The following is a 26,699-nucleotide window of genomic DNA, read 5'->3' on the forward strand; positions in this document are numbered from 1 at the left end:
GGCTGGTATTTTGTAAAGGATATTTGTGCCTTGAGAGGAAGTATTATATATAGAATGTGTGAAAGAAAAGCAGAATTAATGAAAGGGAATACTTCCTCAGCCTATGGTCAGTAAAGATAAAACATCTTTGGACTACATATGTTAATATGGTGTACATTTTCCTATACAGGAACACTATTTTTGTTTGGTAAAATTCTTGGATAAACAGTTTCACAAGGCAAAAGTGAAATAAAGAAAGAAAGAAAGAAGGGAGGGAGGGAGGAAAAAAGAAGGAAAGAAATAAAACAAGGAAAAAAATAATAAAGGGGAACAACTTTCCAACAGGAGTAGGGAAAACCTGCCCGAAATCCACTAACTTCCAAACGATGTTCCATGGCTGAATACCTAAGCATGCTACCAACCAAGAAGCAGAACCAAAATCTTAACAATTTGCCTTGGAGAGAGCAAGGGGAATATGTTTTCAGTGTCTTTTAAGGGGTTCATCATCATTAAACAGGGAGTCAAGGGGTATAATTACCTGGATATGCATTTTAATTATTGCTTTTCCAATCAGGGTTGCACCAAAGAAAGTCCAAAAAGGTACAAGAAAGTGTCCACATGTTATTCCAGCCAGATCAAACAGAGGATTTGGAATCTATTTAAAAAAAGAAAAAATTAAAATGGAACGTCCATATATAATCCAAAAAACAGTTTAATTTTGCCACCTATAGGTGTGTGGAATTATGTGTTAAGCCTTGTCTACCACTGGAAAGAGAGGTATGGGTTCCCTGATCAGTACTAGACTGTCTGGATAGTTAGACAAGTATTCTAATGTCTCTATAAGTTGTGTCACATATTCATCCCAGACTTGCTTAATTTGTTCAAAGCAAACACAGCTATCCTTTTGCTTGCATTACTTATGACTAATGCCCCATAAATATACTTTTTTCATCACATTAAAACTAGATAAAGCCAATGGATCAACAGGAATTTAATTCCATTCAGTAGATACTTGACCATTTGGTAGCTGTTTTATAAGGTAAGGTATAAATGAAGAAAGATTATCTAGAAAGATTATCTAGAAAGTACTCACATCTACAGAAAACATTCTTGTAAATTCACAAATACATTTATAGGTGGCCGTGCTTTCATTTCTCAACATAAAGTAAAATACAAATAATGAATTTTTTAAATCTATGACAGCCCAAGGCCATGGGGTCATGCAATTCATTCTAGGAAGAAAATCAAGGGTGGAAATACAAGCACAGGTTCAGATGTTGTGAATACTCAGTCCCAGACAAAGAAGTGATTCACAGCAAATACCTTTTCTGAACATTCCCACATTTCAAGAATGCTAATAGATAATTTCATGTAAAAATGCAAAGAAACCACAAGCTCTTTTTGAGCACTTCATCCATTTTTCTCCCACAGAGGTACTCTTGTCCTTGTGTCTGTTGGTGGAACCATTTATAAGCTAATTAATTTATATAATTTTGTGTTTGGATTTTCAAATAAAAGCCCAATTTGTTTAAAAGATATTTGTCACAAAAGTTCTTTCAAAAACAATGACATAACTAAATCAGAATTCAAGTATTCTTCTGTTAATAACAGTCAGATTCAATAGCTCAATTTTATTTTTCTTATCCAAATTCAAATGCTTTACGCAATTTCATCTGTCTTACAACCATTTAATAACAATGTCACTTCCATATCCTTAAAATGATCATTTCTTATATTTTCTCATGTGACTCTCACAACTCCATGAATTAAAATTTTAATTGTTTTCCTTTATTATCAGGCTCCACAGCATATTGAAATGGAAATTAAAGTACACAAGATATGGAATCAGAGTAGATAAAAATTAGAAGTTTTATGTTGGATACTCTCAGAAGAGCATAATCAATGAATTTGTTGTTACATATGCATGTTACTTATCCTTTTTTTCAATTGTTAACTAAATATACAGAAAGGAAGATTAGAATTAAAAGAACTATTAAGTAGCTTTGAGATTTTCCCTCAATTATGAGTTTTATCTTAGTTTAAATGTTAACAACAAAATAACTAATTAATAAATAAAGTTCTGGGCTTCTCTGGTGGCACAGTGGTTAAGAATCCTCCTGCCAATGAAGGGGACATGGGTTCGAGCCCTGGTCCAGGAAGATCCCACGTGCTGCGGAGCAACTGAACCCATGTGCCACAACTACTGAGCCTGAGCTCTAGAGCCAGTGAGCCACAACTACTGAGCCCGTGTGCCACAATTACTGAAGCTCGCATGCCTAGAGCACGGGTCTAGAGCGTGTGCTCTGCAACAAGAGAAACCACCACAATGAGAAGCCCACGCACCACAATGAAGAGTAGCCCCCACTTGCCTTAACTAGGGAAAGCCCGTGCACAGCAACAAAGACCCAACGCAGCCAAATATAAATAAATAAATAAATTTATAAAAAACAAAAACAAAAACAAAAACTTCTTCCTACCTTATCCTCTACTTACCTTCTTACCTTAAATCAAGTACACATACTTTTAATACTTTAATATAAGTATTAACAATTTCCTAGTAAAAAGTTCTTAGAGGGTCAAATCGATCTATTAATTTATGTTGGCTATTGACTATTCCTAGTCAAATATAAAGAAGATTGGCTAGTACAGACAGTGGAATTTTAGCAGGGAAGATACAGGCATAGATGAGTGCCAAAGAATAAATATTTTTTGCTTTAATAAATCAAAGGTTCTTGTATTTTTCCCCAGGAATAATGAAAGCTAACTTTTATTAAATTATTAGGTACTTTTCTAAGGTTTCTACATCATCAACTCACTTAATTCCCAAAACAATGCTACATGATATTACATCCATTTTATAGATAAGAAAAGTGACACAGAGAGATTAAGCAATTTGTCCAGTATTAATGGCAGCAGAGCATGATTTCAGGATTTCAACCCAGGCAACATGGCTCTCACACTGTTCTCTTAGCTTCTAAACAAAGGACATTATCATTCTTTAGGCCTCTCAGCTTAATCCTATTCTGCTGGGCTTCCACAGTACCTTTTACTTATTATTGTATTTAAACTGTCTCCCTCACTAGACTTCAGGATCATTAAGGAAAGGGAATACAGCTTTCACTTCTTCATCCAACCACTCAGGGGTTGATACAAAGCTGATGAATAACAATAAAAAATGGTTGAGCTCGGTCTTAGTTCGCCTTCCAGGCACTGTGTTAGTTCATATATATTATCTTAAATCCTCACATCAACCTTTGTAATGAGTGTCTTACTGCCTCATTAAAAAAAAAAGCGGGGGCTTTCCTGGTGGCGCAGTGGTTGAGAGTCCGCCTGCCGATGCAGGGGACACGGGTTCGTGCCCTGGTCCAGGAAGATCCCACATGCTGCAGAGCGGCTGGGCCTGTGAGCCATGGCCGCTAAGCCTGCGCGTCCGAAGCCTGAGCTCCGCAATGGGAGAGGCCTGCATACCGAAAACAAAAAACAAAAACCAAAACAACAAATTTATTTATTTAGGCTGCACTGGGTCTTAGTTGTGGCACGTGGGATCTTCATTGCGGCATGCGGGATCTTTAGTTGCGGCATACATGCAGGATCTAGTTCCCTGACCAGGGATCGAACCCAGGCCCCCTGCATTGGGAGTGCGGAGTCTTACCCACTGGACCACCAGGGAAGTCCCTATTGCTCCATTTTAAACGTTAGAAAACTAGGGCTCAAGGAAAGTAAATTGACACTGAGACTACATAGCTAAGAGGCAAACCTGGTTTAGGAACCCAAGTAAGCCTGACTCCAAAGCCAATTCTCATCCCGCTACATCACACTACAACATACCTATACACTGCTCAAATAGTTGAGATCAATATTGTGATAAAGAGCTTCTACATTGAAAAGTTAGATTACAAAAATTTCTAGTACTGCCAGGGTCAAAAGATAGTAATTGAGGCACATGTATATTTTAGAATATCTCTATAGAATGTTGATATTACATTAGAAATTTTGGCACCAAATGTCTTCCCTTTTCGGCCATTTACTTTGCTAAGGTGAGGAAAGGGGTACTCAAGGATATATTCAAGTTCTAATACATAATGAATAAAGTAACTGTGTGTCAGTAGACAATAATTTTCTGAATTTTACTTATAATTGCAGCTTTTATCATATCAACTAGGTGCATCTAGTTATTCTGGTCAAATCTACCACTGAACTACCAAGAATTGTGTACAGACTACCAAAGAAAACTTTGACCAAAACACCCCATCTCAAATGTAACTGTATCTATTATATTAGAAAAGGACCAGGATAAACACCAACTCATCAAGGAATGTTAATTTCATAAATCTGCAATTTGAGACATTAAGTTATTTTTTATAGAGTTATTTTTTTTTATATACAGTTAGTAACTTCTTTTATCTTTTTTTAAATTTTATTTTTATTTTTGGCTGTGCTGGGTCTTCGTCGCTGTGTGAAGGCTTTCTCTAGTTGCGGTGAGCGGGGGCCACTCTGTTGTGGTGCGTGGGATTCTCATTGTTGTGGCTTCTCTTGTGGAGCACGGGCTCTAGGCACGCAGGCTTCAGTAGTTGTGGCACGTGGGCTCAGTAGTTGTGGCTCGCGGGCTCAATAGTTGTGGCTCGTGGGCTCTAGACTGCAGGCTCAGTAGTTGCGGTGCATGGGCTTAGTTGCTCTGCAGCATGTGGGATCTTCCCGGACCAGGGCTTGAACCCGTGTCCCCTGCACTGGCAGGCAGATTCCTAACCACCACACCACCAGGGAAGTCCTAATTAAGTTTTTGACACAAATAGCTTCTTAATTCACTGTAGCCAAAGATGTCCTTAACCTTGCCACAGATGTTTCAATTACCTAGCTAGGTGTTAAAGTTACTTAAGGAGGTTTTATATGAATTCTTCCTTATAACTAATGCCTGAAGCTTTGGAAAAAGACTACCTATCTATAACTCTGGAAAGAATGAAGTCATTGCTGTTTGCTTAAATGCACTTCATTTTATATTCTTCATGAGAAAGATGGATTTTGTCTCTTTTTTCTTACTGAATCATGCCATTTAGGTCTGAAGTCATCATGGTATGATGAAATGCTTGAAAGTCAATAAACAACACAGAAACCTATCCAACAGAAAACAGCTCATTTGATCAGTAAGGTGAATGATTAATAACATTATATACCTGTTAAAAGTGATAACTTTTTTTTCATTCAGTCATGTACCTTTAAAAACAAATTGGATCGAAATATAAATCTACTATTTAAATACAATTCACTTACTGAAGCACAGGCCAAAATTCCAAAAAATCCAACCTTCTGTACTAGGTTTTGAACTGCCAGTTTAGCCCGGGAGGCGAAGTCCTGTATAAAAGGAGGATATCAAAACATTAATGAAAATTAGAAGGAAGAAAGAAAGATGGCTCTTTACAGATTTTATAATATCAAATGTCTCATAATCTGAAAGCACTGATTCATTTAATAAGATGAATGATTAAAAAAGTCACAGCAGGGTGCACTGAAAAACATGCAAATAAAATCTTGATAAAACATTAACTACACACCCTTAAAGATAAACTTTTATCACATTTCAAGAATAAGCCAAAACACTGTTACTTTATTTTTTGGGTTCTCTCTGGATTAACTAGGGATGAACAAAATGTTATAAACCAACCATGAACCAACCCATTCTTTTGGAAATGCTAGTCTACCACATATCTCTTTCTCTTTCCTTTAATTAACTCATCAGACTTACTCCATCATTAATATCAGGGTAGGAAACCACAGGATTTTTCAAGATAGCCAATGAAGACACCTCTACTGATCATTGGCCAAAAGATGGAAAAAAAACAGATATGTGGCAATAACTAACCATTCATTACCCCACAAAACAAAGAACATCCTACATTTACACAGTTTGTGCTAGTTATATAAAACGGTTTTCACAAACATTTTATTGGTGCCCTTCAATAATTCTCGGGTGTAGGCAGAGTAAATACTTCAGACTCTAAAATCATTGCTCTTTTTATTTCACTCTTCTACCTCCCAGGCTGAAACATGCATTTGGCTGGCCAATTTATTTCCACGATTTTCTTCTTCTAACATGAGGATGCTGTAATTATATATATGTATACATTTTTTCTTAAAAGCACCAATCTGAAATTTGACTTTACCTGTTTTCTGGTTTTGAAATGGTATATACTCCAATCAAAATTTCAATGAAAATAATTGATACAATTAAAAGATATTAGCTAACATGTAAATATCTTTTTTAGAAGTGTTTACATCACAGAACACTCCTCTCTCTTTAGCTCAACATACTCTAATAGTCAACAATCTTATAGAATGGTCATAATATAAATGATAGACGGTTCCTTCATAGACCAGGAAGAGGGCTTAAAGCACTTCCCTAATCCACAACAGAAGTTGTAGATTCAAAAAACAAAAAACAAACACACAAAACCACTTTAACCCATAATATTATGTTGAATAGCTGTATCAAAGTACAACAGTGAATATTGAAATTTAAAAAAAAAAAGACCTTCCTCCTACTTACTTGCTGAGGATGGTGAGAAAGTCAAAGGAATTAAACCAATAATATATATTTGAAAAGATATTAACAGGGCTTCCCTGGTGGCACAGTGGTTAGGAGTCCGCCTGTCAAAGCAGGGGACACGGGTTTGAGCCCTGGTCCAGGAGGATCCCACATGCAGGGCAGCAACTAGGCCCGTGTGCCACAACTACTGAGCCTGCGCTCTAGAGCCCAAGAGCCACAACTACTGAGCCTGAATGCCATAACTACTGAAGCCCACATGCCTAGAGCCTGTGCTCAGAAACAAAAGAGGCCACTGAGATGAGAGGCCCATGCACCGCAACAAAGAGTAGCCCCCACTCACCACAACTAGAGAAAGCCCGTGCGCAGCAACGAAGACCCAACACAGCCAAAAATAAACAAATAAAATAAATTTTTTAAAAAAGATATTAACAGATATTAACAGTTAATACAAATACTTTCAAGTTCAAACATATAGGCTATCAAAGTTAATCATTAACTAAATTCTACAATGCAATTTTGTAATTTTGCAGTGTATTTTCAAAGACAGAAATTTTCTTTTTGGGATTAGGCTTACTCATCTAGTAAATAAAATATATCAGATTTAATATTTTTAAACAAGTACTACTGCAGCAAAGGGTTCTCAGTATTTTTTTTCATATTTCTAACTGAATATTTAATTTTTTTTCTTAAATTAACATTTACTGCATTAAGAGTGAAATACTGATTTTATTGATTTAAAAACTGTTTAGGAATATATAATGAAATCAGTTTTCCTATATAACTTATTTTAAAACAAATTATACATCCAATTATCTTGAATAATTTACATAATTCACAAATTACAAAATCTGTAATTCATCAGAGCACTAAATAAACACTGGCCATAATGAATGGAAATGTTTTGAGTTTTAAAAATACCAAACAATACTATTAGATTATAAATTAGTTATGAATTTTTAATTAATATAGCCCAAGAGTTAAAAATATAAATTCAGGAAAACGCCTTCCTTCACAGCCCTTGATATCTTCATAGCAAATCTACTTTAGTGAAAGATGGTACTAATTTTGAAGAAAAAGTAAAACAAAGAAAACAAAAACTATACAAATTTTATTTTAAAAACAACAAAACTTTATTATTATTATTTTTTTTTGTGGTACGCGGGCCTCTCACCGCTGTGGCCTCTCCCGTTGCGGAGCACAGGCTCCGGACGCGCAGGCTCAGCGGCCACGGCTCACGGGCCCAGCCGCTCCTCGGCATGTGGGATCTTCCCGGACCGGGGCACGAACCCGTGTCCCCTGCATCGGCAGGCGGACTCTCAACCACTGCGCCACCAGGGAAGCCCCCAAAACAACAAAACTTTTTATAAACCTATTTGCCGAGTCAGACTAATGTGGGAACATTTTTCTATCACAGCATTTATGCACTCTTCAGTATATAAAATTACAAAAAATTAGTTTTTTGCATAAAATGGTGTAGACAAGATCAACAAAATGTTGTATTTAAAAGGTACTCTATCCTGTTTTCCTTTATATTAATTTCAAGGCTTAAGATTCTTACATTTATTTCAACCAGTGACTATGATAGTGCCATCATTTTAAACTGATGGTATTTTTCTACTATAGAGATACATACACCCATACATTTAAATTGAAAAAGAGGTCTGATTATACTAATTGTCTTATATAAAGGAAAAAATGTTTAACATTATGCAGACCAGCTAACATACAAACTAACAAAAATATTTAAGCCTACAGAAGTTCAAGGAATCATATTTTTTAAAACATCCTGAAAGTAAGGAACTACTTTATCCCTTGGCATCTCTTTACTTAACAGAAATTAGACAAGAAAAAATGAAAATAGACTCCTGGTTCTTTCGGATGCCTGGGTGCCCATCATCAATTATCCTTAATGGTGCTTCAGGAATCTTTATTTGAAGGAAAAGAGTTACTCTACCCAAATAAGTATAATAGAAAGTTCCCTTTACTCTTTTTTTTTAAAATTAATTTTTAGCTGGCATATTTTACAAGGAAAATAAGTTAAGTGCCTTTTTAATGGGGAGTTTTACAAAAAAGTTTTATAAAAAGTCTGAAAGTCATCTACTGAAAATGGATTTCATAAATCTTACTATGTTACACACACACACACACACACACACACACACACACACACACACACACACACATATATATACACCATGACCATGCTACTTTCACTTCCTATAATTTATTTTCCAGGTCTTTCACAATATTCTTGGAATTAAAATTACATTTATATATTAAATAATTCACAAAAGTTTATTTAAATTAAACTAGTAAGTCTGCACAGTTGCTTTCATCACAAGAAACCAATAGAAACAGAGTATGCAGCTCGAGGAAGAATTTTCTTATTTTTTCTTTGCCAGAGTAATGAAAATAAACTCAAGGCAGCATTACACTAGTATTTGCACCAAATCTGAAATACTTTACAATGGTAAATTAACTCATGTTTAGATTTCATAAACACAACTATATTTTGTTGTTTTTATTTTAAACTTATTTCACATTAAAAGTCATATTCAAAACTTACTGATATGGCTTTAAAGGCTTTGTTAACTTATTTATTAAAAACATCATTTTTAAATTGTCTAAAATGTTCTACATCTTAAAGGTAATTATATGTTCCTGTTTGTTGCTCTGCAATTTTAGAAGTTCTTTATTTTTAAACAACTTAAGTACTTCATTATTTGCATTAATTTGACAGCTTTCTAATGATGTAAAGCTAACATTTTCTATGAATTAAAATATTTCTGTTTGTGTTTGCTTTTAAAGTAAACAGAGAAAAATGTACTATAGGTATAATATTAGACAATAAACCCAACCCTCTCTCTCTCTCTCACACACACACACACACACACACACACACACACACACACACACACAAACAGGAAAAAAAAACCTTTTACTAAAGTTTTAAAGAACAAATTTCAAACAAAATTTGCTATTCTTTTTAGGCCATCAGATAAAATAAACTAGCCAAGAAAAACTGTGCACCAATAATAATAAACAACAATAATTTAAAGGAAAAGTTTAACAAATTAATATGTGAGATTCAAAATTCAAGTTAAATATCAGAGAAAATTAATATTTCATTTTAATCGTTTTCTTTTTTTGTGTTTGTGGGAACTGTGTAGCAAGTTCAATTTGATTACTTCCTCAATTGTCATTTTTCATTTAAAAAAAGTCTGTACAACTAAAACCAAATTCCTTTTAATAGTTTCATTTCGCTGGATTCACATTTCACAACGCTCACGTATTTCACAATTTTAAGTGCCTGAGAGGGGTTTCATCCTCTAGCTCTATCTAAATAAGCAGCATGCATTTACAACTAGTAATCATACATCATTTTCTACTTTTTAAAAGTAAATAACCAAAATACAAGTAAATAAAATTATCTTTCCCACTCCCACTGACAGTGATTATGTATGTAACCAATCATGCTTCTGAAAGTAAGAATGAGAGACACCAGGAACATTTCTCCAATGACTACAGAAGGCAGATGAAGAAAAGTTACAATAAGTCCTTACTACTGAGATTTCAAGGATTAATAAAGAAAAACAGACAATGCCTTCAAGTATGAATATTCCAGCACTACTTTTGTTTCACATTTCGTTTTCCTAAGAAATATATTTAAGATTAAGAGAAGAGAAACTGTACAGCTAATTATAATAATAATTAGCTTGCAAAATACTAATTTTTGAATTGAAGAAGTCAACTTAGATCTAAATATATAAAATAACGTTTATCTTCAAATGCTAACAGAAAATCTTTTCATTTTCATGATATGCGATCACATTAAATTCCAAGATTTCTTTCAAAGCAACATAATCCCTAAACATGTTAAATGAATGCATTATTACTGGAGATAAGTATGTATTCGGTTAACACCTTATGTTAGTTTGAGCTGAACTATCACCATCAGTGTGAGGTAACTGGTCAGCAGTTTTATAAATTAACTGCCTTCTTAACACGTTATATGTGAAAACTTTTTTTTTTTTTAAAAATATATTTTTAAAGGATTTTATTTTTATTTTTTTTTGGCTGTACCGTGTGGCCTGCAGTATCTTAGTTCCCCGACTAGGGATTGAACCCAGGCCCCCGGCACTGAAAGCCTGGAATCCTAACCACTGGACCACCAGGGAATTCCCTATGTTAAAACTTCTGCTGAGCTATTGCTCTTCTTGGGTTTGACACTAAAGTGGCTGCAAGGTCAATACTAAAAACCACAGAGCAACTGTTTCAATAATTTCTTGTGTATAAGAGGAATTTGTGTTAATATCTACTGTATTTGTGAAGTTCTTTTCGCATCTAAAAATGACTTGTTAATTCCTGTGTCCCAGTCAAATATGTTGTGTCATATTATTCTCTATTAACCAGAAATGGAGCTAAACAGTAATGATGACTTAATATTGTAAGCTGTTTCAGCATCATGGACAATAAGTCTGAAATATTAACTTGTTAAGATCCTAATAACCATGTAATTAAATATTTTCTACAATGAATAATATTTTACACATGGTAAAGAACACAATTAATGAGTACGATTAATTATCATCTCCACAGAAACTACGATGAAACATAACTCATAATTTTAAAATCTTTCTCCTCTTAAAAACAGAATAAAATGTTTCCTAACTGCAATTTCCTACCTGTTACCAGGACTCTTTATGAGCTTTTTTCACAAAAAGATATAGAGCATTAATTTATTAAATTCAAAGTGAACAAAATATTTTATTTTAGTGTTATCCTCAACAATATCATTAATATAACTGATATGTTTTTAATATTGCATATTTGAGGTCTCCTTTAAATGTAGTATAATTTCAAGAGTCACATATCATCTATTCTTTTTTTTTTTAAGATATTTTTAAAGGTTTTTTTTGATGTTGACCATTTTTTGGGAAGACTTTATTGAATTTGTTGCAACATTGTTGCTGTTCTATGTTTTTGGTTTTTTTGGCCACGAGGCACCTGGGATCTTAGCTTCCGAATCAGGGATCAAACCTGCACCCCCTGCATTGGAAGGCGAAGTCTTAACTACTGGACTGCCAGGGAAGTCCTTATTCTTTTTTTGAATTATAATGGACTCACACAAACTTATAAGATGAAGATTGCTAAGAAACAAACTCTAGAATTACAAGATAAAGTAGGGATATTAATTTGATGAAGTAAAGTGATTGTGACAATAGAAACTAATTAATAAATTTTTAATTCAGTACCTACAGGATGCTGGATTACAAAATACACACATATTTACCAAAAAAAGTGATCAGAACAGAGTGGTGCAACTACTTTTGAAAAAAGTTTTAATATCCAATTTATAGCTTTTACATTATTCAATCAGAGATGATCCCTGGAATTCCTATTTAAATTGGAAATTAGGGTAGAATTCTATAATAGTGCAAATAGAATACATCATATACACACATTTCAGGAAAGCAATTTTATTCTAGAAATAATTTACAGATTTAGAACTTTTAACACGAGATCAGAGAGTTCTCATTCAGGATGCCAACATAGGAAGCTCTTGAACTCACCTCCTCCCATGAACACACTGAACTCACAACTCCCATCTTCTTCCTGTAGAGCGAAAGGCTTGGCTCCCCACAAACCCACACCTGATGACCCAACTTTTAAGACTTCCACCTGATAGATAGGCCCCCAAAACATCTAGATTTGAAAGTCAACAGGACTTGTGTCCATGAGAGCCACAAGATTATAGTGGACTAAGAGATATCAAAATAAGAAAGTAATATTAACATATCTAAAAGGAGAAATAGACAGCAATACAATAATAGTAGGAGACTTCAATACAATACTCCACTTTTACCAATGGATAGATCATCCAGACTGAAAATCAATACGGAAACATTGGACTTAAATGACACATAAGACTAGTGGGACTTAACAGACATTTACAGAACATTCCATCCAAAAGCATCAGAATATACATTCTTCCTTAGCACACATGGAACATTATCCAGGACAGACCATGTATTAGAACATAAGACAAGCATTAATAAATTTAAGAAGACTGAAATCATATCAAGTATCTCTTCTGGCCACAGTGGTATAAAACTAAAAATCAATTTCAAGAAGAAAAATTGGAAAATTCACAAATGTGTGAAGATTTAACAACATGCTATTGAACAACCAATGGGTCAAGGAACTCAAAAGTGAAATTAAAAAAATATCTTGAGACAAATAAAATTGGAAACACAAAATAGGAAAACTTAAGGGATGCAGCAAAAGCAGTTCTAAGAGGGAAATTCACAGTGATAAATGCATACGTTAAGAACAAGATCTCAAACAACCTAACTTTATACCTCAAGGAACTAGAACACAAAGCACAAACTAAGCCCAAAGTTAGTAGAAGGACGGAAATAACAATGATCATAGTGGAAATAAATGAAATAGATTAGAAAAACAACGGAAGAAGTCAATGAAACTAAGATGATTTTTGGAAAAGATAAATTAGACAAAACTTTAGCTAGACTCACAAAGAAAAAAGGGGGCTAAAGTAAAAAATGAAAGAGGAGACATGACAACTGACACCATATAACTACAAAGATTCATAAGAGACTATTATGACCAATGACATGCTGAAAAATTGAACAACCGAGAGAAATGGATACATTTCTAGAAACCTACAACCTACCAACACTGAATCATGAAGAAATAGAAAATCTGAACAGACTAATTACTAGTAAGGAGATTGAATTAGTAATCAAAAATCTCCCAACAAAGAAAAGTCCAGGAACAGATGGTTTCACTAGTGAATTCTACCATATATTTAAAGAACTAACACCACTCTTCTCAAACTTCCAAAAAACTGAAGAGGAGGGATCACTTGCAAATTCATTTTAAGAGGCCAGCATTACCCCAAAACCAAAACCAGACAAGGACACTACAAGTAAAGAAAATTATTGGCCAATATCCCTGATGAACACAGATGCAAAAATCCTCAAAAAAAAGAGAAAATCATCATACAAATTCTCAACAAAGTGGGTACAGAGGGAATTAGGCCATATATGACAAGCCCACAGCTAATATCATAGTCTTGTGAAAACTGAAAGCTTTTCCTCTAAGATTAAGACAGGATGCTCACTCTCTTATCATTTTTATTCAAATGGGAAATGAAAAAGTAAAACCATCTCTGTTGGCAGATGACATGATGTTATATACAGAAAATCCTAAAAACTCCACCAGAAAACTGTTAGAACTAATCAACTAATTCAGTCAAGTTGGAGAATAAAAAATCAATATACAAAAACCCATTGTGGGGACTTCCCTGTTGGTGCAGTGGTTAAGAATCCGCCTGCCAATACAGGGGACATGGGTTTGAGCCCTGCTCCAGAAAGATCCCACATGCTGCAGAGCAACTAAGCCTGTGTGCCACAACTACTGAGCCTGTGCTCTAGAGCCCACATGCCACAGCTACGGAAACCCACGTGCCTAGAGCCCATGCTCCGCAACAAAGAGAAGCCACCACGATGAGAAGCCCGCACACCACAACAAAGAGTAGCCCCTGCTTGCCACAACTAGAGAGAAAGCCCGTGTGCAGCAAAGAAGACCCAATGCAATCAAAAAAAAAAAAAAAAAAAAACCTATTGTGTTTCTATACACTAATAAATGAACTATCAGAAAGAGAAATTAAGAAAACATTTGCATTTACAATTGCACCAAAAAAGAATAAAATACCTAGGAATACATTTAACCAAGGACGTAAAAAACCTGCACACTGAAAGCTATAAGACACTGAGGAAAGAAATTGAAGAAGACACAAATAAATGGAAAACAAATAAATGGAAAGACATTATATGCTCATGGGTTGGAAGAATGCTGTTCGAGTGTCCATACTACTCAAAGCAATCTACAGGTTCAATGCAATCTCAAACAAAAGTCCAATGGCATTTGTCACAGAAATAGAACAAATCTGTATAGAATGAGAGAAGACCCAGAATAGCCAAAGCAATCTTAGTAAAGATGAACAAAGCTGGGGCCATCATGCTTTCTGATTCCAAACTGTATTACAAAGCTACAGTAATCAAAACAGTATGATATTGGCTTAAAAACTGACACACAGATCAATGGAAAAGAATAGAGAGCCCAGAAATAAACCCTCACATATATGAAATATTAATTTATGACAAAGGAGCCAAGAATATACGATGGGGAAAGAATAGTCTCTTCAATAAATGGTGTTGAAAAAAATTAGATAGGCACATGCAAAAGAATCAAACTGGACCCCTATCTTACACCACACACAAAAATCAATTCAAGATGGATTAAACACTAGAACATATGATCTGAAGCCATAAAACTCCTAGAAGAAAACACAGGGGGTAAGCCCCTTGACCTTGGTCTTAGCAATGATTTGGATATGCCACAAAAGCAAAGGCAACAAAACCAAAAATAAACAAGTAGGATTACATCAAATTAAAAAGCTTTGTACAGCAAAGGAAACCATCAACAACATGAAAATGCAACGTAACAACAGGGAGAAAATTTTTGCAAACCATGTATCTAACAAGGGGTTAATATCCAAAATATATAGGGAACTCACACAATTCAATAGAAAAGAAAATCTGATTTAAAAAAAGGTAGAGGATATGAACAGATATCTTTCCAAAAAGACGCACATATGGCAAACAGGTACATGAAAAGGTGCTCAACAAGACTAATCACCAGGGAAATCAAAACCATAATAAGATATCACCTCACAACTATCAGAATGACTATCATAAAACAGACAAGAGATAACAAGTGTTTGGACTTCCCTGGTGGTCCAGTGGTTACGATTCCACCTTCAATGCAGGGGATGCAGGTGTTCAATCCCTGGTCAGGGAAATAATATCCCACATGCCGCGGGGCAACTAAGCCCACGTGCCACAACTACAAAGCCATGGACTGTGGAGCCTGAGTGCCGCAACTAGAGAGAAGCCCACACACCGCAACGAAGAGCCCGCGCACCACAATGGAAGATCCTGTGTACCGCAATTAAGACACGAAGCAGCCAAAAATAAATAATAAACATTAAAAAAAAAAAAAAAAGAGCGAGATAACATGTGTTGGCAAAGATGAGAAGAAAAAGACGTGCACTGTTGGTGGGAATGGGTACAGCCGATATGGAGGGTACTCGAAAAATTAAAATTAGAAGTACCATATGACCCAACAATTTCACTTCTGGGTTTTGGTCCAAAAGAAATGAAATCACTATCTTGAAAAAATATCTGCAACCCCCCCCCAAGGTTTATTGAAATATTATTATTTACAATAGCTAAGACATGGAAACAACCTAAGTGTCTATTGATGGATGAAGAGATAAAGAAAATGTGGGATATATATATACATAAAGATAGAAAGACACACATTGTAATATTATTCAGTCATAAAAAAAGAAGGAAATCTTGCCATTTGCAATAACATGGATAGATATAGAGGGCACTATGTTAAGTCAAATAAGTCAGAGAAAGACAAATACTATATGATCTCACTTAAAAACCCCTGAGATCATACATACAGAAAACCAGGTTGGTGATTGCCAGAGGCAGATGGATGGAGGATGGGTGATACAGGCATAGGTGGTCAAAAGGTACAAACTTCCAGTTAAAAGATAAATAAGTTCTGGGGATGTAATGTACAGCATGGTGATTCTCATTAACAGGACTGTACTGTATATTTGAAAGTTGTTAAGAGAGATCTTAAAAGTTGTCATCACAAGAAAAAATAATGTGTAACAATATGTGGTGATGGATGTTAACTAAACTTATTGTGGTAATAATTTTGCAGTATATACATACATCAAATCATTATGTGCCAAATCACCTAAAACTAATACAATGTTAGATGTCAATTATATCTCAATTAAGAAAAATAAGGATTTAGCAGTTAAAAAGAAGGAAAAAAAAACCAATAAGGAACTAATGGTTCCTTAGATGGTTCACAGATGGGGCAAAAATCAAAACTCTAAATAACAAATACGAGAAATCTGTGTACTCCAATGTGTAACGAGTAAATATTTGTTTTATCTTCTTCATATCCCATCCGGTACACTACTTTTTAGGAAGTTAAAAATAATGATTATAAAACAGTATTGGATTTTCTAGCTAGAATTAGCTATTGCTTGCTTTTGTCATTATCTAAAAACGGGATATGGTTTCCTTCTCTCTGACACATTAAAAATAAAATTGAAGAACATAAACACCATCTTTTCCCCTTTGAAAAAGGGGGGATTACACATAAAACATATAAATATAAAAATCAGATCACACATTAATAAAAATCTATGAAGTCATGTCTAAAAATGAACACAAAGAAGATCTGTGTATTTTTTGAAACAGTAAGAACCATCTATTTCGGCAACAAGCTAAATTTAATAAGTACTAAAAACCTGATCTATCTAGAAATCTGAAAATTCAGATTTTGCTCCTGTTCATATTCATACATTTCTATTATTTAGTGCGGTTTTATTAGACTGCATATTGTGAAAATTTAGTTGGTCACAAATAGCATCTTTTTAATGAACGGAATAAAAATGTGAGATCAGTACATGTGATACAAGTAAATACTGTTTCACAAAACATTATTTCAGTTACACAGGCACAGGCCCTAAGTACAGTCAATGTAGTCTGTAACATGGAGTATAGTAAAAAATAAAGGTTCATGAGTGACACACATTTCAGAGAGTTGTGCCTTAAATAGAAAGATATCAGCTATATCAGCTATATAATTAAATGAACTTCTACATGTACTCGTATATTTCTTACCAAATTTACTTTGGGGGGAGGGTGGTAAAACTATTTTTTTTAGATGTACAGCAGATACACAGTAATGTACATAAATCTAAAATATACATCTTGGTGAAATTTTACAATGAACACACCCATGTGTATTCACATGGTGAACTACCACCAAGATCCATATACAGAACATTACCAGAACTCCAGAAACCCCACTGGTGGCACTACCAGTGATTACTTCTCCCAAAATAACCACTATCATTGACTTCTATTACTATAAATGTAGCTTGCCTATTTTTGAACTTTGTATAAATGGAATTATACAGTAGGTCCTCTTTTATTTCTGGCTTCTGTAGGTCAACATTATGTCCATGTGATTCACTCCTGCTGTTGCACGTGGCAATAATCAATTTGCTGCCTTTGTATGAATACACCACAATTTATTTATTCTACTGTTGGTGGACATTAGGGTTGTTTCTAGTTTGGGGCTATTACAAATAATGCTGCTATGACTACTCTTGTCAAGTCTTCTGGAGCATCTTTCTTCTAGGTATAAATCTACAAAATGGAAATGTGAGATCGTAGGGTATGTTTATATAGACAGTGCCAAACACTTTTCAAAAGTGGTTGTAACACAAATTACTCTTAATATTGCTTCCATGTTGCCAGTTGATAATAAATCTCAATTGAAAAAAAGTCTAAACCTTTTTACTTTCCTACAGATGGTTCTAATGAGTCTGTGGTAATTAGTAGCTTTGATAACTCAAACATATGAAGACTGAATAAATTCAACCATGAAAAGAGGAGAAAAAGAAAAGCTTTAAGTGCTGAGTTTTGGGAAAACTACGTATAGTTTTTACCCATACAGAATTTTAGAAGACAAAATTAGAACCAAAATTCTTATTTAAAAGCAATTAAATTCAACCCAAAAAAGCTGGTAACTACAATATAAATATGGTATATGCATGCATGGTAATAAAGAATATAAGATGAGGACATTGTGGTTTGACCATTAATTCTATAAACGTTTAGCAAGTGTTGACTACATGCCAAATGCTATGATAGGAGCAGCGGATACGACACTGAATCAAACTGATAATCTGGATCCTCATGGAGCTTACAGTTTAATGGGAGGAGGCAACAACTACAAAATGGGGTGGCAGGCAAGTTGTAACTTTAAATAGGATGTTTGGAGAAGGCCTGACAGAAAAGGTGACGTTTAATTAAAAACCTAAAGGAGGTGAGGGAGTAAGCCAGGCTAAGAATGTAGAGGAAGACTGTTCCAGCAAGGTTTTTCCCTTGAGAGATAAATAAATAATCTAGTGTGTATATGTGGACGGTGGGTGGGTTGTAATTGGTAGAGATGGGGAAAGAGATGACTCAGGAAACCTACTAGACTTTGAAAAGGAAACTGAAAAAATGAAAAGGAAAGCATGAAAAAGAGAAACAGAATATAAGAACACCAATTCTACAGATTTACTGCAAAATCCAATGATAGAGCACCAACTTTGTTGTTTTCAAACTTCCCTGAGCCACAGTTTCTTCACCTTTTCTGCAAAATGATGATAATAATATCTATCACCATGATAATTAAGAGACAAAACTGATTATGGGACAAAATTGTTTAGACTGATATTACTATCAAGAAAAACACCCTGAGAACCAATGAAATAAAATATCTTGTCAGAATTCTTAGTCAGACACTATGTGAGCTCAGTTCTAGGGCAATATCACAAGGGGATGAGAGGCTTTTGTTTTGTTTTGTTTCTAATTTCAAAAAGAGAGGAGCAACATGTTAATATCAAGGAAGGAAGAGGGCTATAAAGCAGGAAGGAGGAAAGGAAGGAAATGCATTAAGAATTGAAAATTTATTAAATCTGCCTTGCAGTGCAACCAATTAGTTTACCAAATACTCCATGACAAGAGGGTAAAGATGGATGAGATTACTACACATGAATGCTAGTTCTTAATCAACATATTCTTGTCTCCAGGAAATAAGAGGAAATTCTTTAGTTATTTACAACTATAATGGTCACCTCACCTGACCATGATTACTAATCGTAAAACTCACAAATCATCTATTAGACATAAAATATCTCTTGGGTAGTCTAGGAGCAAAGAAGAGATGGAAGAAATAAGGTTTCAGGAGACTTTCTCAGGGTCTGACCGTCAGCATTTGTTAACATTTTCAGATAAAAAGTAGAGCAGTATTTTTGGAAGATCCAGATAACTATAGAGTTTTTTCCTCCTTTTCACAGTCCAAGTTACCAGCAGTAAAACCAGCCAGTATCTGCTGCTTCCTTTTCCTCTCTCTATCCCTGCTTAGCTTTCTGTTGAAAAGAAACCATATGGTAATTCTTACGAAGGCAGGCAAGCCGGCATCCACTATCAGTGCCTGCCTGGCCTCTACCTGACTAACACTGTAGCCCAAGAACAACAGCGCTCTAGACACTCAGGGAAAATGTCTGAGTATGCAAGATTTATTAGAAATGACACATTACACAAGTAATGCATTTTTCTTTTCTTCTCTCTCTTTTTCCTGTCTGAAGCCAATATCTCCTCGTGTGATCTTCTCATGTCTCACAAGAAAGGGTATTTACCAAATCTTAGTTGATGCTAGGGGGGAAAAAACCAATCACCCTTCATTTTTAGCATTTATAATTGATTGTATTTTGGTTGTAAGTAACTAATGAATAACTTTTATTTCCAGATTAAGACTGGAATTTAAACAAAAAGCATATGATAATCTACTGTGTACGTCAGAACCATAATACTGTGAATGAAAATAAGGGGGAAAAAAGTAAAAATGGTTGAGATGAACTCAGACATGCAAAGCTATGAAAACTAGGTCAGCACAGAATTTACAAAATTGTCAGGGACAGGAAACTTAAGAGACCGAAAACAAAGGATAAAGATAAATGGGATCATCTCTATGATGAGAAATGTAAATAGTGGGATTCTTTCCTAAGATAGACCCAATCATCCCACTTAACAAGTTTACAAATGGTCCTGAAAAAAGGAACAGAGTTTAAGTTCTAAACCTACAGCTGAAATTAAAATTATAAAGTGCCAAAATCATGGCAATAAATTTAAAGATCATGTAAACTTGAGAGAGAAAAAGGAAACGTGGAAGGTAAGTTTCAAAGTGGATAACAGTAAGATAACACATTTAGGGAAAAATTATTTAAATGTAAAATGATGGGGAATTCCCTGGCAGTCCAGTGATTAGGACACTGTGCTTACACTGCTGAGAACCTGGGTTCGATTCCTGGTCAGGGAGCTAAGATCCTGCAAGCCACGCAACATGGCTTAAAAAAAAAAAAAAAAAATATATATATATATATATATATATATAGATAGATAGATAGATAGATAGATAGACAGATTGATAGATAAAGCGATGGGTTATAAAAGTTTTCAGTTATGAACAAAAGAAAGGGAACTGGGAGTGGTCTCCCAAGTAAACAGTTTATTGAAGTAAACAATTTATTAAGAACATCAGCAAAATGCATTGCCAAACAGGACTGTGGTTGTAGAAATCTGAAAAACCACAAGTACAGTAGTGTAGTTGTCCCTGAAAAATCATATGCAGTTCTGACAACTTCATGTCAGAAAAAATGTAAAAGAATTAGATAAAGATCCACGGGGGGAGCACGAATTAATCATTAGATATAAAAAGTAAATGATTATTTTTTTTAAGAAAGGCTGAAAAGGTAACTGACTAAAATCTATAAAGTTATGAAAAGAGGAAAGGAAAAGTGTTTAAAAATAATCTTACAGGGCTTCCCTGGTGGCGCAGTGGTTGAGAGTCCGCCTGCCGATGCAGGGGACACGGGTTCGTGCCCCGGGCTGGGAAGATCCCACATGCCATGGAGCGGCTGGGCCCGTGAGCCATGGCGGCTGAGCCTGCGCGTCCGGAGCCTGTGCTCCGCAACGGGAGAGGCCACAACAGTGAGAGGCCCGCGTACCGCAAAAAAAAAAAAAAAAAAATCTTACAATACTTGAATGAGGGTAGCTCCCTTCATAACGTGAAAGAGGCAAATTTAAAACAAACAAATGGAAGCATGGCTTTAAATAACAGCCTATGAACTTACTGAAGTCTTTACCTCAAGAAGTAGTAAAAATAAATTTTTACAAGTTTTGATAAATTAATGGATACAGACCCTTATCAGGGAAAGTGGACAAGGAAGTCTAGAGTACATGCCTACTTTTGAGGGGAGCACTGTATTAATTACCATGCCTACTTCCTGGTGTCTCTACATAGCCCTTTAGTTTAAAAGCACGATAGTCATGTTTATTACATGGTAAGGCCCAAGACAGGAAAATGGGAAGAACACTCTACCAAGAGAAATTTTCTTAAATACTCAGCAAGAAAGAACTACATATCTGTTATGACAAACCAAGAACCTTCACGAATTAGAAACAAAAACACCTTTTGTAATAGGAAATGAACATAATAGTTATTCTGCTGTCCATGTCTTGCACTAACTCTGATTTTAGGCCAGGATCCCTAGGAGCATTCAGCAGTTACAACAGAGGGTGGATGTGTATTTAGTGTGTTACTGATTTGCAAACTCGAGCAAAAACACAGCATACATACAGTCTGTTGGTCTAAGTTTCAATGAAAGGGGCCTTTCTAAAGGCATTTTACAAAAGGTGTTTGAAACACAAACCTGAGTAAAATCTTTAAATTAGTTTAACAAAGGTAACCTAATGCCTGTCTAATGCTTATCACCTCCACCCCATAGCTGTAAACAGGTATGCAAATGAGAAAAACGAAGCAGACATAAAACAAAACTATATTTTTCTCCAATGTCTAAAGCAAACTAACAAGAAAAATCTTAAACATTACTTATTGAGCTTTGTAAACGACTGTATTAACCTCTAATTTTCATTTTTAAATCATCTAATTTCAATCAGAATGCTTCTTCATCAAAACTAATGTTTCTCTTCTATTTTAATTTGATCATTGAGAGTTCATGAGCATTGTTAGAATATAAACAATTTTAAACTTCCATTATTCTGTAGTATTCTTTCCTGTGAGGAATAATTAGCTCAAAATTTTCTACCATGTTCTTTTCCCTGAATTTATTTTGTTACAAAAAAGGTAAGCAGAATAAAAATGATTTTTAGAAGATTAAGTTTAAATGTATTCTTTAAATTTATTTTTTAAATAAAAGTCTGGCCAAGATGACATGGTTAAATACAGAAATGAACGTGTAAAAATAAACAGGTTCAGGAATGCACAATGAGCCGACAAGTTTCCCAGTGGCCATTCATTTGGCAGTTTGAATCAAATTGCAACTCTCTTTCCTGTTAATACTACTATAAGAATGGGTTAAAGAAAATGAGAAGAGTCAGAAAAGAAGAAAGATTAAAAGTCTGGGAGTGGAGGGGCAAGAGAAGAATTCAAAATAAAGTGAAATCTTCCTGAGAAAGCAAATAAAATGAGGTATTAAGAATTCCACCATAATTCATGCTAAGTGTGCTTAGAAACTACAACTACAGAACTATTTTAAGTGCTACCTTTTCTTGTTGAACCAAATGCAAGTAAGTGACCTTTGTGTACAAAAAGCTAACTGTGCTAGTAGACGCAATATCTTGCAACAGAATCCTTCAAAAGAGACCACTTAAAATTGCTTAATCTTGATGGTACTTTGTGGTAAAATTATGAGCCAGCTCTGAAAGAAGATCTAGCAGGCCTGCCTTTTCAAAAACTTAACATTGTTGGGTGTGGTTGGTTGATTCTGAAAAGAGAAACTACAATAAGCCTTGGTAGCTTTGACACAGCCTTTAAGTGATAAATAAATGTGTTTAACATGTGTCTCTAATGTTCATTATGGTAAAGTTGATCGGTTTAACCCTTTGCAAACAAGCAAGAGATCTTGAGAACAGGAAGCTGTTCTGTGGAACTCCTGAGGCAACACAAACCATAGCAGTTACTGCAAAGCTTAATGCAAACCCTCTAGAGTCCACGTTGACAAATTCTTTAACAAGCCCTGTGGTTACAGGGAAGCTGGTTTCACTCTGACTCACTCCTACTCAAACAGTTTACTGGAAATGAAGGGGAGGGGGAATTTTCAGAGAAGTCATGTGATGGCCAGACAAACCACAGCCAGTAAAGGTTCAACAGAGTCAAAAACAGGTCCCAGCAACACCCAGCACCCAGTGTTCAACTGGCACTAAATTATATGAAAATGAGACCTGTTGGGTTTCTGATCATCCACGCCATGAACTCTTTCATAAATCTCTGTATATAAAAGAACAGATACTTCACAGGAGGAAAAACCAGCAGGCACTGACATGGTGTGTACAACTACAAACACTTCATAGGAAAATGTGCTTAACAAAAAATAGCATCAAAGGAAGGTTAAAGCACTTTAGTGAATGTATAAATAATCATTATTAAATGCTTTCCCATTGTCTCTAAACTCAAATGATCAAACATATACTCTATCATTATCAAAAGAATGCCAAAAACCCTCCCCCAAACCTTGTACTCTCACCTTGTACTTTGGGGGATGTTCACTGGGTAATCTATTCTGCATACAAAGAAAATGCACTAGCCATAAGAATGAGAACTACACTATATTCAATATCTTGTAATCACCTACAATGGAACAGAATCTGAAAAAGAATATATATATACACATAAAACTGAATCACTTTGCTGTACACCTGAAACACTGTAAATCAACTATATTTCAACTAAAAAAAAGATATTACTCAGTATTCTAAAAAAAAAAAAAAACCGACATTACAACTGATGAACTTTTTTTTTTTTTTTTTTTTTTTTTTTTTTTGCGGTATGCGGGCCTCTCACTGTTGCGGCCTCTCCCGCTGCGGAGCACAGTCTCCGGACGCGCAGGCCCAGCGGCCATGGCTCACGGGCTTAGCCGCTCCGCGGCATGTGGGATCCTCCCGGACCAGGGCACGAACCCGTGTCTCCTGCATCGGCAGGCGGACTCTCAACCACTGCGCCACCAGGGAAGCCCATACAACTGATGAACTTTTTTTGGTTCATCACTTATGTGTTTTCACTAATAAAATAATGTAAATAACTTGAAATTTCTGAATAGGAGATGGATCCTATTAAACCCCTCCAAAAAAGGTATTTTCAGCCTTAAATATATTTAATACAAGCTAGTAAAAGATATTAGTATTTAAACTTAACTTGGGGACTTAGTTTTAATAAATCAGACTAAGTGTAAATGGCAAGTATTAATTAATTTAAATACTGCTGTCCTAAACAGAAGCTAAGAAACATTCCCTTAAAATAAAATTAAATCCAGAAATTATAAAACAGCCTTTGAGGAACTAGTTAATCTAAGGTGGTGTACAGACTCATGAATTATACCCAATAGAAAGAAAAGCTAACCACTATAAATATGGAGGAAAAGACTGTATTATTTTAAAAGATAAGTTCTAAGAAATTTAAATTTCTTATTTCTAACTTATTTCTCAATTTTCTAAAGTGATAGTAACTTTCACAGTCAGCAACCTAATATTTTATGAAAAAGAATCCAAGCAGCTAGGTCACTTGGACAGATGTCGTTTAGGAAAGCAAACTTATTCAAACCATATTCTTCTAAGTAAATATGTACAACATTCCTACCCTATTGTGTAAGTTTTAAACACAAAAATACAACCACCCATGCTCCCGTTCCCCATTACTTCAATAATAGTGGCTGACCTAATCTTTTAGGGTACATCAAGCAAATAAGTTACTTTATTTTTTCAAACTCTTTTATTTCTCATGTCTTTAATTTACCTTTTTCTTTGGTTATATAGCTTATAGAATAAACAAGTCACCACAATAACCTTTATTTTTTTCTAAAGTACAGAACTTTACAAGCACTATTTTATTTAATGCGAATTCAAAATTATAAGTCATTTAACTTAATGATGTCTACTATATTATCTTCAACCCTTGCTCTGATGATTTTTTTTTGAATGAACGATTCTGTAAATTCTGTAGTGCTTTACAATCAGATGATTATTAAACTCAAAGATGCAAAACAGTTCAACCTTTTTTATGTAAGATTATTTCTGTGTTCACCGTATTTTATATTTTATTTTGCAGTGGAGTAAGACTGAATATTCCCTTTTGGCTGAGCAACACGGCAGTCTGCAAGAATAAGCACCTTACAAAAGGCAGCAAAAAGGGAGCCTAGAGGAAAGTGGTTGATCCATTTTCTAAGAAAGATCGGTATGATGTGAAAGCACCAGATATGTTCAATATAAAAATACAGGAAAAACTGGTCACAAAAACTCAAGGAACCAAAATCACATTGGATGGCCCCAAGGGTCATGTTTTGAAGTGAGCCTTGCTGATCTGCAGAATGATGAAGTTGCATTTAGAAAATTCAAGCTAATTACTGAGGATGTTCAGGGCAAAAACTGTCTAATTTCCGTGGCAGGGATCTTGCTTATGACAAAATGTGTTCCACGGTCAAAAAATGGCAGCCCATGACTGAAGCTCATGTTGATGTCAAGACTACTAATGATTATTAACTTCATCTATCCAGTGCTGTTTTTATTAAAAATGCAACAATCAGATTCAGAAAACCTCACTGTTAGCACCAACAGGTCTGTCAAAACCAGAAGAAGATGACTTGAAAGAAACTGTCAAAAAACTGATTCCAGACAGCATTGGAAAAGACATGGAAAAAGGCTTGCCAATCTATTTATCTGCTCTATGATGTCTCTGTTAAAAAAGTAAACCCCAAGTCTGAAATGGGAAAGCTCATGTTTCATGATGAAGGCAGTAGTTCTGGAAAAGCTACTGGGGATGAGACAGGTACTAAACTTGAACAAGCTGATGGATATGAGCCACCAGTCCAAAAAACTGTTTAAAATTCAGACCTGTAAGGGTGACAAATAAAAAATCTTATTTGTGATGTTAATAAAAAAGACTGACTATTAAGTGAACATGTTTCATGTAATGGTACATTTTCTCTCTTCACTGATATTTCTTAGTTCATTCAAAGTATCTACTGCGTGAGTAGTATGTGCAAGACCATGCCGGCGCAGCCAAAACTACAAATATTTTTGTGGCCTCCTCTCAAGGAGCTTACAAACTCCTGGGTAAGATTAAGAAAAGCCCACAGTTCTAAAAGAAGGTAGAAAGTGGTAAGTGACACAAGAAAGATAAAGGAAGAGACAATTTCCAGGGACTGGGAAGATTTTTGAGCAGCAAAGTTCCATGACCAGAGGTATTTTTCAGAAAATTGTTTTTTGTTGCTTTCTGTGGAAATAGATTGGGGGGAAAAAAGGGCTAGTAAAGAGGAGACCTATTAGGAAGTCACTATAAATGTTCAGTGGAGAAGTGATAAAGGCATGAACCAGCAGTGGGAAGGGAAAAGAGAGGACAAATTTGAAGATACCGTGGAGGTAGAATC

The 26,699-nt window shown here is 35.1% G+C and overlaps 1 protein-coding gene and 1 pseudogene across 3 annotated transcripts in view; one reads left to right on the plus strand and one right to left on the minus strand.

The window, feature by feature from the left end:
* VMP1 (vacuole membrane protein 1) overlaps nucleotides 1–26,699 on the minus strand; it is a 134,067-nt gene that overhangs the window by 26,273 nt on the left and 81,095 nt on the right. For all 3 annotated transcript variants that reach the window (XM_059047752.2, XM_067020453.1, XM_067020452.1), the window contains exons 8-9: nucleotides 5,248–5,328; nucleotides 518–634 (exon numbers count right to left, since the gene is read on the minus strand). In XM_059047752.2, coding sequence (XP_058903735.1) covers nucleotides 518–634; nucleotides 5,248–5,328 — 198 coding nt within the window. The remainder of the gene's footprint in view (nucleotides 1–517; nucleotides 635–5,247; nucleotides 5,329–26,699) is intronic.
* On the plus strand, nucleotides 18,345–26,154 carry LOC136793224 (small ribosomal subunit protein eS1-like; annotated as a pseudogene).

The sequence above is a fragment of the Kogia breviceps genome, chromosome 19 (assembly GCF_026419965.1).
Source record: "Kogia breviceps isolate mKogBre1 chromosome 19, mKogBre1 haplotype 1, whole genome shotgun sequence".
Taxonomy (NCBI): domain Eukaryota; kingdom Metazoa; phylum Chordata; class Mammalia; order Artiodactyla; family Physeteridae; genus Kogia; species Kogia breviceps.